We start from the raw sequence: 13,412 nt of genomic DNA on the forward strand, positions 1-13,412 counted from the left end.
CAGCTACGAGATGAATCATGAGCAGAAAACATTGGATCTGAGCAAAAGAAAAAAAAATGTAAATGGGAAAAGGTGAAGAAACTACGTATCCCATAAACCATTGCATTAACTGAAGTGTAGTGATTTTCGCCTCTATAGAGTCTTTACCACACTATGGTCATAGCAGTCATGATTATCACGATTTTCGTTAACATTTACATGGTAACAATGAGCTCCACCAATCAGAGACGTCACTGTAACACCTCAGGATTGTCGGTAAAGTAGTACTTCTCCTTAACATCACAAATAAAACATATTTTTCTTAAAACAAAGTGGATATCATACAGACTTGCGGCCTCAGCAGGAGCATATACGATTGTTTCAGCATCTCGTAACAGGTGGTAAATTAATGTCACTCTTTAACTTATGGAACCACGCTGTTAAGCTTTATTTCCTCAACCATTTGCGCTTGAGAAACTAGAAACATGGAAGCGAATGCCTTAAAACCAACACTGTTTGCTACTGTTGTGTTTTGGGGAAAAGACAGAAGTGTTTTGAAGAGATGTTAAGCTTAGCCTTATAGAGAACTGTATATGGTTGCAGAAAGATATATTGACAGGAAAGCATGTCTTCTCTAACAGTTTGTATCAGTGCCTGTTTCATCAGCATCAAAATTACCTCCCACACCAGTCTAAATGGGAAGGTTAAATAGGCACAGTATTTCTCTTATGTACTCATTATGGCTGAATAATTATTATTACAATTTGTAGCCACAATAAAGAAGACAAACAAACAAACAAAAAAAAATAAATGCAATGATAAACTCAACATGACACAACACAGTCAAATGCAAGTGGTAATGATGAGCATACATGAGCGGATCTGTTATTGGAGCAGGGTGACTGATGAATGTGGAGTTTCTTTTAGATCAATTGAAGCATGATGAAACAAAATGCAGGCACACTTTGCCATGAATGATTTACATCATGGCTACTGCTGATATTTTGGGGAACAGCACGAAAGGCGAATACACTGGTTTTAAATAAATCAGAACTGATAAATGATGAGAGAAAAGCCAGTATGTAGTATTTTGGAGAAAACAAGGGTTTGTATATGGAGACTAAACTGTTGTCTTAAATGCAATCATGAACTACCATATAGATCTATGTGAGTATTGCTTAACTTTAACAATCATATCTACGCGATTATGAAAATTCTTGACACTACAGACATTCAACGTTAATGAAACAATGAGAGAGTATCTGATATGTGATCCACACTGCACACCGGCCAGATACTGATACTCCTCTCCTTCCACTTATAGGAGTGTAAGGGAGGAATCACACATGACATTCAGTAACCTGCGGAGAAAGACGTGCTCTTTGATCATTTATTCAACCGAACTCCAGGATATTTTCTGCCTCTCATACCACAGCCCTTTCCCTTTCTTCCTCATTAGAGGTGTCCAGCTCTTCTCTGGTGTCTTGACGTCCAGTGACAGAGGGACAATTATGAAAAAGAGGCTGGAATAGGAAAATTAGATCTACCATTCTTTGTTTTCCTTCACTCGCAGGCGAGACGTGTATTTGAGGCCGAGGGTGAGCTGAGGGCAAGACTGTGACGTCAGAAGGTAAAACTAAGTGTGAGTTTATTTGTGTCCAGGTAAATGTGTGTGTTCAGTAATGTACTGTTTGTGCGAAGAAGAGTTGAGGTTTCTACCCAGGTGGCTCGGGGTCATCCTTGCATTTCCTCCGAGTGCTTAATTCAGGCTCTACCACAAATCATCTCATCTTCCTTTCATAAATATTAATATAATAATCCATTACCCATTTCCCTTGACCCTTATAACAGCGTAAACAAACGAGAACCAAAGCAAAATATCAAAAACATTGAGAAGGCATGACAAATTGCAACATCACATAATACGTAGAATAAAACCCAAAGGAACAGCAGAGGTTGTATAAACGTTGTGCTTCTTTAATTTCACTTTGTAAAGTCCTCCACTGTCCTGGTTGTGTTTGAAGTTGAAACTTTGTTATATTTGATATATTTATATATATAGATAAATGTACACGTGTCTCCGCGCTGAGGTTTGTCTCAAGTGGCAAGCAGAGGGCGAGCAGAGAGGCTTCCAGGAGCACCCTTCTTTTTACCTCCTCCTCTGGTTTGTCCTTTCCTCGCCATTCATTTCTTTCTTTATTCATTCATTCATCAGTTTTTTCATCGCTCTCTTTGTCATTCAGTCGCTCCCATGGTCCCAAAGGTAAGGACGGACGGGAGACAGTTTCTGTGAAAAGGAAGGATTTTCCCGACTTTCTATCTCTCTTTCACATTCTTCTTGGAATCCCTGTTCCCTCGCTTTATTCCCTCCGGTCCTTTGTCATCTTTGGTAGAGTGTCCGACACTTTGGTGTGTCTCGGGAATTGGGCCGTCAAGGATTGTAGTTCGAGGGGAGTGGAGATACATGAGAGGGTCTGTGTATGGGCGAGGGGTTTTGATGAAGGAGAAGAAGGAAAAGGTGATGAAGTGGGAGGATGTGAAGGTCGACTGTCGAAGATCATTAAGTATGTTCACCTTAAATTCAGTCTGTTGGTTATACTGCAGAGTGTCTGCAGGGGAAATGTTCAAAGATATCAGGAGGGGAAAGTAGACCAAGACTTTATGTTACCATTTACCTATAAGCAGGAATGATGAGACGGATGCATAAAGGTTAGAGAGACAGTGAGCGAGGAGGACAGACAGGTGAGGTGACAAGTAAGTAGAGGGGAGGAGAGGGGCAAGGAAAGAGAGAGCAGTTAAAGAGCGAGTCAGGGCAGCGTCTGGCCGTGCAGACAAGTGGTGGCTGTGGTGAGAAGTGCTCATCATCTGTAGAGCAGCAACAGCAGGCAGGAGAGGCCAAAGGTCAGCCAGCTGGCCAATGGGAGTGAGCGTGAGCCACCGATCAGGACTAGGGAAACAAAACAGAAAACATCATTATTGTCACGTCTTAATATATGTTATTGACTGCAAGATGATTTTTGTGATGTGTGTAAAGTGCTGGCTTTTTGTATTGTCAATGTGTGATTTTGTCATTTGTGGACTGTTTAAAAAATGTAAGCCAAATGGCACAAGTCCTTTGTGATTCCAGCACATGAATATTACTAACTCTATGTAATCACTATAACTATAGAATTTTACAACTAATATATATGTTGTCGTGATCGCATGCTTATCAATTTCTAGTCATAATTGTAAAATCTGTTTAATGAGTGGCCATCACAAAAGGTTATTTTCTCTTTGCTGTATATGAAAATTAGATAAAAGGTGTAGGTTGTGATTATTATTCATATGTGCCATTTTATATACAATTTATGTCTTTGAGTCTTGTGAGCATTATGTTAACTGTGCATGTTAATTATTTGGCCTGGGGCCTGATGCATGTGAAATTAAAAAAAGTCCGGTGCGGCAAAGAGTTTGGAGAGCTGTCCTCTGCGTGCCATCATTTAAACACAAACAAACCATTAGACTGAAGTTAAACAACAGACAGAAGGTTGTAGTAAAATGGATCTGTGTTTTATGATCTCACTCAAAGAAAAGAAAGAGGCTGTCAGACACAATGGGTTGAGTGGAAGAGGAAGAAAGGTATAGAAGGACTGAACCAAGAATGAGGGGGTGGATTAGTAAAAAAGTAAGAGCGAAAGAGAGATCCCACACATTGTCTCGACAGATTTGAGATATCAATGAGAAAAACAAGTTACCATTGATGTCATCATCAGCAATACAGTACGTGATGGATTGTTCTTTATTTTCCGTCTGCAGGTTGTTATTGTGCATGTGCACCTTTTATGTGGTATCACTTAATTGTTCTGAAGCCCAACATTTGCATATGCAAGTTTCTCTATGGCTTTTTTTATGTTCAAATTCCTACACACACACACACACACACACACACACACACACACACACACACACACACACACACACACACACACACACACACACACACACACACACACACACACACACACACACACACACACACACACACACACACACACACACACACACACACACACCTCACCCTTACTAAGCCCATTGAAAAAGTGAGGACCGGTCAAAATGTCATCACTCTGGGTCTATGCTAAAAAAGGTCCTCACAAGTATGTAAGCACAGGAACACACACACACACACTCTATCACAGCATTACACAAATGCAGCAACAAATTACACATACGAGCTGCACAAATACAAAGTTTCATAAATAAAAAGTAGGTATTGCATTAAAAAGATCAATACGATTTCATATCAAGGGTCCATCCTCTAGGCAGAAAATCAATATTTATAATAAAGCTTTGAAGCGTACAAAACACACACAAACACACTCACAATTTTACGCAACCACACACACACAAACACACACACACACACACACGCACACACACACACACATAAAATAACATATAGTATGCTGGCAACATATTTAAATGGAACATGACATTTTACATCTCTCTATCTGCTTGTCTCTCTCCAGCTTTCCTTTTACCAATCCTACCACCCCCCCTCACACATACACACACACACACACACACACACACACACACACACACACACACAAACAGTCTTGTAAAGAAACATGGACGTCTATTTCTGTGATTGTGTGGCAGTGATACTAATGCATCATATATCTTTCTGTGCTGCCATGGAGTAAAATGGAGTTCAAAAGATAAGTAGTATTACTTTCACTTTAATGGGATTCACATAAAATGTAAACAGTGGGAGACATGTTTACCCTCTACCACCTCTTTACCATTCACACACAACTGGGACTTGAATTCATACGCAGGTGGAGCTGCACCCAGCACGTCACTGGAAATGATTCACTTGTGGAGAACTGCAGGATAACAGTCCCCTGTATGTGCATATAAAACATATGTGTGTGCTAAAGTGGATTTAAATGCTTACAGTCGACATATGTGTGCATTTGTGGGATCCAAGTCTCCTCTGAAAACACTATGGGTGGATGCACGTGTATGAATGTTAGTTACCGTATCGGTGCATTTGTTCGTATGTGTGTGTGTCTGTGTGAGAAAGAGAATGAGAAAGAGAGAGAATAAGTCTTTGCAGCCATGTTAAGGCTGCTTCACACTAGATGTTAATTCACTAATTTGGCACTTTTGACAATAGCGGGGGCCTTCACAACTGGAGCATGGGAGGTTCACAGAATAACCTTAATGTTACCAATTGAGTCGGAGCCTCCCTGATCTCAAAATTTTTTTCAAATGTATTTCTCCTCTGTTATCTTCATATGAAGTGCTTTCACTGACCCTTGGACACAGCATTGTGTGGCTACGTCCGCTAGCTTAGCGTACGTATCCCACCCCTCCATCGGCATAGTGGTGAGTAGATGATGAGTTAATTTTTATTTTTCTGTGAATTATCCCTTAAACCCTAACCTACTCACAATTCCCAGCTTACCACTAACCTTAACCAGGACCTCTGAAATTACATTTTTCCTCATTTGGAACAGGTGTTTGTTCCCATTACGTCTATTGGTCCTGACAAGGTCAATTTTAATGCCCGAAAAAGTCCCAAAGAAGCAAGAAATACGATAACACACAACACACATACAAGTATAAAATGACTTGTCTATAAATCCAGTGCATCTTGTAGGAAGGCAGATAAAAAAAATTAAAGGGAGTCATATTTTGAATTCATCAAACCTTACGAGCACAGGTTGAGCTAAATTCTTCTTTCATCCTCACTTTACCTTCACCGACTCCACGGTGGCATAAAATTCCTTTACTAAGGACAGATGCATTCGTGTTTCTTACAGTGACGAGGAATCTTTAGTCGCCTGCCTGATAATTACCCATCTGTCTGCACTATACCGCTCTGCCTGCACAAAACCTGCAGGACACAAATGCACACGCACACACACTCAGAGGGCTCAAGAGCTTTCTTCTTCCTGTTTACACCTTCATCCATTATTCAGTCCATCCGCCAGTGTCTTTACATGCGCATATTTGTGAGATCGCACACGGCCAAGCGCACACTCGCAAACACACTCGCACACAGGCGTCTCACATTTGGGCTTTGAGGAAGTAAAGGCAGGTTTTAATAATTCACTTTGTCATTTTTGTCTTTTGTGTTGTGTTTCCATGGCTCTAAGGTTATCTTTGGGGTGGGACATGGCAGTAAAACATGGACAAAAATTGTTCACACATGTTGCACCACAAAATCTGCATTATTGTATTAAACTATTTGCATGTGGCATCTAATCCATACCTGTCCTGCCTGAAAGAGTAACCCTGGTCAGGGGCTGAGGTTTATTTCCCTCTTTTCTCTCATTGAAAGATGCTTTTTGGAAGATTGTTAAACCATTCCGAGATGATTTCCTATGTTTAATTGCGATTTGTTCGATTTTCTAAACCTAAAGGTCTTGAAAAAACTATTCAATATAATAATAGTAATAATAATAATAATAGTAATAATAATAATGTTAATAATAATAATAATAACGATAATAATAAAACTAATAATAATATAACTCTTCATTAGTATAACACTGATGTATCAGGGATGAGGAGGTCTGCTAGGTGAGGCGATGCGAAGCCAGTCAGTTAATTTCAAATCGAGGAATACAAATTCAAAGACGTATTATGTTACAAACTGCACACATTTTAAAGCTTAGGTTGATGATCCTGTAAAACTGGCAAGAGCAGGCTCCAGATAGACAAAATGCCACTGATTCATCCCATCTCCCTCCCTTTGGCCCTCTCATCAAAGCTACACACTCGAAACACATCAACCCTGTTTGATAACGGCAGGAAGTTGACTTTTCCCTCACTCGCTGGCTAAACTTTTGGCCAGTGTCTCTGCCTCAGCGGCGTATGTCTCTCTGGCTGAGAGCACGGGCAGGGTGAGAGATAATTGGTTGTGTTTATTTCCGTCCTGTGAGGCCACAGACACTGGCTTTTTTTCAGACAAATCTATTAAATAATGACTATCGGGATGTGAAAAAAGATTTCACCAGATAAGATACAAAATTATCAAAAGATTCTTTAAATGGTACAATTACTTAAGTGAGAGTGAGTCTAGAAGGTACAAATGCCCAAATAAGATGAAGTCTTTCTCTCTCTCTCTCACTCACACACACACACACACACACACACACACACACACACACACACACACACACACACAAAAACACACACACACACACAAACATACACAAACACACACAGACATCCTTTCACTCTCTCTCAGTCTTTGACCTTTTCTCTGCCTCCGTCTCTTCTCCATGACCCCTCCCCTCCCTCTGTCTGCCCTGCTGGCTGTTTGTGTCTCCCTGCACACGCTTACATGGACATGCACTCCTTCACTGAAACTCACTGGTTTGTCTTTCTGCCTCGCCCTTAAGGCAAAGTGCTGCCTCACAAACAGTATTTACAAGCGAAGAAAAATATAGCATTGTGTTGTTCTACACATGGACCCTTAGCTTGGTTTAACTTGGAGTGAGTGGAGAAATCGTGGTTAAGTCATGCACTTTTTTTCTTAATAATCACCAAACACCTCTCTTTTATTCTCTCTTTTTTTCTTTGGTGTTAATACCAAGATTTTCAAGGATGAGGAGTAATGTGCAGAGGTACGGAGTAAATAACGAGGAGATGGCTAATTGAGAACAAAAGGAAAGAGGTATGAAAAGAAGGTGGATGTGGAGGACTCAGTTGGGTTGTATTGTGAAAAGTTAAAGATAAAGGGATGGAGAGTAAATACAACGAAAGAGACAGAAGAATAGAACGGAAATGAGGATGAGGGTTCCAGTTCGCCTCGACGCCGGTGCCCTGCAGTGTCCACTTGTCTGCGTTCAGCCCTCACACTGACAACCCCCGCTCTCTCTGCTCTATTTCCACAGTTCTCAAACACTAAAGAAGATATTTAGCTCTTTTTTTCTCTCGTTCCTTTGAATTTGTGTCCCGACACTAATTCCCTTCTCTGCTGTGCCTCAATTCATTTCTGTTTTGTTGAAATCAGTTGAGTTCATCGCAGTTTAATTCTGCTCAGTGTCAGCTTCCCAGCAACTTCTTTATTTGCTCAAAAGCCAGGTGCCTTCTTAGCAAAGTGCTTCATAGTGGCCTTGAACGTTTCTTTGTGTTAGTGTGTCTACATCTCTCCACTCAATACAAGTCTATCTTACCTGTCTTACCTGCGCTGGCTACAGTGTTCTCCTGTTTGCACTTCCCTATGGTGATGGAGACGTCGTCGATGGCAATGTCCCCCTCGAAACTCTGACCTCGGATTCCTTCAAATACAATCTGGTTAGGGAAGGAGACAAAGAAACAGATGGATGCTGGGTGAGTATATCTGAAAATCTGGTGCCACAAAACACAAAAAAAATACATTTTAGGGCTTATTAATTTAAGTTTACTTTACATCTAAATAAAAATACATGATGATGATACACTCTTGGTTTCAGATTGAACATTAAATACATTGACATTTGACATAAGTCAGTGGAGTTGCAGTAAAGAAATAATTATTTATTGAATTTTAAATTGAATTATTAATTTATTAATTAATTATACACACAGCACAGGAAATAGCATGTTAGTAGTTATACATCACATCTTTAGACTCTTGAATCATTTATATAACTGAACAGGAGACTCCATCTGAAAACTTTCCAGGCGACTTTTCCCATTTTAGCCACCAGCCATCTGGGTTTGACTGACAGCCTAATTACTGTGGTGTACCGAGGCACCCAAAGCCCATCGCACCCAACTAATCAAAAAACGAACGTATTCTGTCTGGAATATGAGGAGGAACAAGCAAATAAACAAGAAAACTGTGTTGCTCCAGAAAACAACAAAAGCAACTCTCAGGACTACAGTTGTCGACAATAAAGACAGACACTGATGCTGTACAATGTTTTAATCTTTAATATGAAAACTTCTGAAAGATTATAAATCCTAGGTAATAAATCTAAGTAATAACAGCTTATTTGACCTATTTATTTCGTTTCTACAGAAATGTGCTACTTGCACAAATTGGTGCGGTGTCTCATATGTGTGTGTACAGTTACTACTACTATGTTACCAACTAGCCCTTGAGCAGAGCACTGCACCCTCAAGTTATTCCAGCAGTAGCAGGTGATGCAGGTGATGACAGCATGCATTTTGCCTGTATACCGTTATTCTTTATTTACAGGTTAACAGGAGAGCGAGCAGATGCATACATGGAGGAGTAACAAACATGCATGACTGACTCTACTCTCCAAACAACAGCTGTTAACACCAAAGTGCTGTCGTGGAGTATTCACAGAATACAGAACGCATTTAACCAAAAAAACAGGCAGAGCAGTGTGGTGTTGTGCTGCTAGCTCCTAAAAGCTGTGTCAGTTTGAAGTATCAAACAGAAATTCATGGGGCATATACCAATAACCTATTTATTGCCACAGACAAGTAGCAGCATGGCCAAAAGCATGTGAAGAACTTTCTCCAGTTAGCTTGAGCTGTTTAAACATAAAATGCCTGAAAGTTGAAGTTGGAAAATCATCGGGGGACACTGATGATTAAGACGGACCAACCTCTGATTCAGTTACTGAGCTCCTGCTGGAGAATCACTGTATGTTAGATTCACTCAGCCCAACTGATCCCTGTGTAAATACCAACTTGCAAGTGCCTATACAGGAAGCCTAAACCATCTGTCTTTCTTTTTCTCTTTCTGTGTGTCACTCTCTCCTCATCTCATCTTTAGTTATATTCAAGGGAAGTGAAACACAAGAGCAGCACCACCTCTGTCCCTCTGACTTTATAATTCCGTCCTGTAATGAGGGATCTTCTTTGCATATATAACCAAAATGATAAGTAGCAGGTCCTCCTCTCCTGGGACGCAGAACACCCACTATGTGTTGGGCCTCATGTTTACCACTTATAGAGCTGCTTTCAAACATGCACTAAACTCCGGATAATCTTGTGACATTATCCACTTGGGATAATGTCAAGAAGCAATATGGCGTAAAGCAGGTTATCCAAGTAAAAACTTCCACCCCTATTTAGAATACAGCTGATTTTTTTGTGGATTCACTGCAAGCAAGTGGGCGTTTCGATGACATGTGGCATGCAGAAAGTTACAAAAATTAAATAAAAACTAAAACAAAAGTTCTGCCAGTAGACATCCCCGAAGAGGTCAAGAGAATATTTGCTGATAAGAGCCGACGCCAGTGACAATAGGCCGTAAATAACTTTAACGCTCTGGAGATTTCTTCGTCCTTGGGAACACATCTGACCGGAGAATCTCCCGCTGCGTTGTTCATGTATGAACGCAAAAGTCCGGAGAAGGTCTTTGCAGTCACTCTCCAAAATTCATGTTTGAAAACTGCTTTGCAAACATGATGTGTGCTAAGTAACAAATACAAAGCCTGCACCACTGCTCCTAGAGAGGGGTGGCCTTGATTGGAGGAACCTTTAATCTCTTAGAGGGAAGTGGAGTGAGAAAAAAGGCTGGATGGGTTTAGCTGGTCAGGCTCATTTGTAAAAAAAAAGGGTCAATGGATTTTTTAGGCAGATGGTAGTTGTGAGGGATATTCAGAGGTGGTAGAGGGAAGAGGCTAATTGCTCATCTAATTAAAGGCTACAATGCTGTTCCTTTACTATGTGCCTGTGTGTATTCTTTTTATTTTATTTATTGCTTCACCTTTTCCCATAAATAAGTGTTGGTTTGTAGTAAACACACATGCACACAAACACACCCGCAGTGACACTGGAGGTGTGCATGCGTGCCTCCGTGCACCTGCGAGCACAAGACACCAGATTGTTGTATAATTAGAGATGATGAGAGGGAAGCCAAGAGAAACACCGGCCGTGACAAAGCACACAAAACAACATCACAAATAACTGCCTCCTTTAAGCTACACAGCAGCGCAATGGCACCGAGCATAATCATTTCCTCAAAGACAGATCCCTCTGTGGAGAGGCACAAAGGCAATGCAAAATCCTGCCATGCAGCACAGGATGGCAAAAGTAATGATTTCACGTGTTTGTTTTTCCTGGAGAGGCTCAGGGACACAGGATTACGCCCTTTGACTTAAAGTTCACTGCTGACCGAACAAGCTGAAGTGTGAGTGGCCTGTGCCAACACTGGCTCAACCTTAAAACACCACTGCTGGGCACTGTGCTTGAGTGCCTACAAAAGTGCAGCTCAGAGTTTTCTCAACCTTAGGAGTGGCAAAGCCGCTCCGTATACAGGCGCTGAACATTGATAGACAGGATTTTAACTTTTGAACTTTGACCGATATATCTTAATGGATCATAAATCCGGTATACAGGATGCAATATATAATTGCTTTCAGACAAACAAATCTGTGCACTTCAAAAATGCAAAAAGCAAAGTGCTGCAAGTGGTCGGGTTGGAAGATTAAATGTTAAGAGTCATGGCAGTCAAAGGCTCTTGTTATTGCTAATGTGCCTGATAGAAAGCTTGTGTGTGTGTTTGTGTGTGTGTGTGTGTCTGTCTGTGTATGTGTGTGTGTGTGTGTGTCTGTCTGTGTATGTGTGTGTTTGTGTGTGTGACTTCAGGATCAAAGGCTGTACAGTAAAGTGTCAGGTTGGAGTTGTGAATGTGTCGTTCTGTCAAGCCGTGTAACCTTTAATGTTCGCATTGATGTGCTGTCCACATACCAGAGGGTACACAGCCACCAGAGAGTGTAAAACAGAGTGTGTGTGTGTGTGTGTGTGTGTGGTTGACAGAGAGAGAGAGAGAGAGAGAGAGAGAGAGAGAGAGAGAGAGAGAGAGAGAGAGAGAGAGAGAGAGAGAGCTTTGAAATACGCGTGCGGATGAGAGTCGCTGCAGTGTGAGGAACACAAATGTGGGTTGGCCTGGTTTCCAACAAGCCCCCAGGTACAAAACACTGTGAGGAACACAGATGGCCTCTGGGTAATCCACAGGGGAGCGAGTGAGAACACAGCTATTCTACTACAACACGTTACCTCTTTTTTGTATCTGCATTGATTTTACATGTACACGTTACTTCTCTGCAAGTTTGCAATATCCTCTGATTCTGTTAGATCTAAGACAGGAGCGTGATTGACAAGATAGCAGAGGAAGATAGATGGTGGTTCGATGGAAGGTTAAAAACATTTAGCGAGAGAAATCTCCACAGCTACTGATTGACAAGTGGAGACACTTGTGAATGTGAATGTGCAGCTCAAAGAAAATGCTTGGCTTTCCCTAAAAATGCAATGAACCCAGAGCATGAGAAAACAAGCTCAGAAAGAGACAGTTCACATTTCAGGAATTTACAACTTGAATGCACAGAGACATTAGCAATCAAGGCCGTTTACAATAAAAGTATTGTCTTAATGCAAACCACTGGCTGGACTGCGGCTCTTGTTTTAGAGAGGCAGGAAGGGAAGCTGTTCTCAAAGACATCATTACTTTTGTTGGACAGAGCACAAAGAGAAGGGAAACGCTGAGGCGAGTGGCAGTACCTCAAAGACCTTCAGTGAACGCAGCCACTGAGCCGTGCAAACGACTAGAAAGTTGGTGTCCTCTGTGGACATGCTCTCAACATGAAGCAGGAATGAAACAAGTGTCAATATGCAGTCACTCCTGCAGACCGTGGGACTAAATAAGGTCTACTTCAAAAACACGTTCCTCAGAGAATTCAGCCGGATTAGGAAATCATGAGGGTCATTCAAAGGAAAGATTTGAGACGGTTAAATAATGGACACTACTAGGCTGTGTCTGTTTATTTATAATGGGAATTTAAGTTAAAGTCTTCTTCAATTATGTGGCAAAAGAATCAAAAGAATTAAAAAGCGGAGCTACAGACGCAGTAAAAGACCTTAATTAAACTGGGTTTTGCACAATGACCAGCTTTGAGATGACAAATGAATGTTAACATTACTGCCATGTGACATGAACTCCACTTCCCGACTTCTATGATGAAGATCAAACGAGAGTGTCGGTAAAGCAGAGATGTAGGTGAAAGGAATCTATTGGCAGAAATTGAATATGAAATAATCCTAGTGTGTTTTATCTAAATTGTACAAATTTTTGTTTTCTTCACCCTAGTATGAACGTTTTTATAATGAGATATCTACTTCAGGAGCGCATCCTCTCTACGGTACACCTTTTGAGTTTTATGACAACTGAAGGCTACCACCGGTTCTCTCTCTTCTGAACACTGAATCTTTTAAAGGGCAATCGACCAATGAAACATGTTAAAGTCACTCATTAGAGATGGAAGTAGTCATGCTGTGAAAAAAAACTCTGGAGGATCACATCTGACTTAATTGCACTGGTGATGTCATCAGAGTTGAGTTGGCTTTGAATGCTGATTTAGATGTTTTTTGCATCGTATATTATTATGGAAAAACAGCAGCCAGAATATTATCCCTTGAGCAACCTAAACCCAACCCCCGTTTCTCTTTAACTATTGTCGGCGCATGCA

The 13,412-nt window shown here is 40.9% G+C and overlaps 1 protein-coding gene across 1 annotated transcript in view; it reads right to left on the reverse strand.

Annotated features, from left to right (window-relative positions):
• Nucleotides 1-2,596: 2,596 nt before the first annotated feature.
• LOC132998627 (MAM domain-containing glycosylphosphatidylinositol anchor protein 1) overlaps nt 2,597-13,412 on the reverse strand; it is a 179,111-nt gene continuing 168,295 nt past the window's right edge. Inside the window, exons 17-18 of the mRNA XM_061068356.1 lie at nt 8,157-8,274; nt 2,597-2,926 (exon numbers count right to left, since the gene is read on the reverse strand). Coding sequence (XP_060924339.1) covers nt 2,841-2,926; nt 8,157-8,274 — 204 coding nt within the window. The 3' untranslated portion in view covers nt 2,597-2,840. The remainder of the gene's footprint in view (nt 2,927-8,156; nt 8,275-13,412) is intronic.

This window comes from Limanda limanda, chromosome 3 (assembly GCF_963576545.1).
Source record: "Limanda limanda chromosome 3, fLimLim1.1, whole genome shotgun sequence".
Taxonomy (NCBI): domain Eukaryota; kingdom Metazoa; phylum Chordata; class Actinopteri; order Pleuronectiformes; family Pleuronectidae; genus Limanda; species Limanda limanda.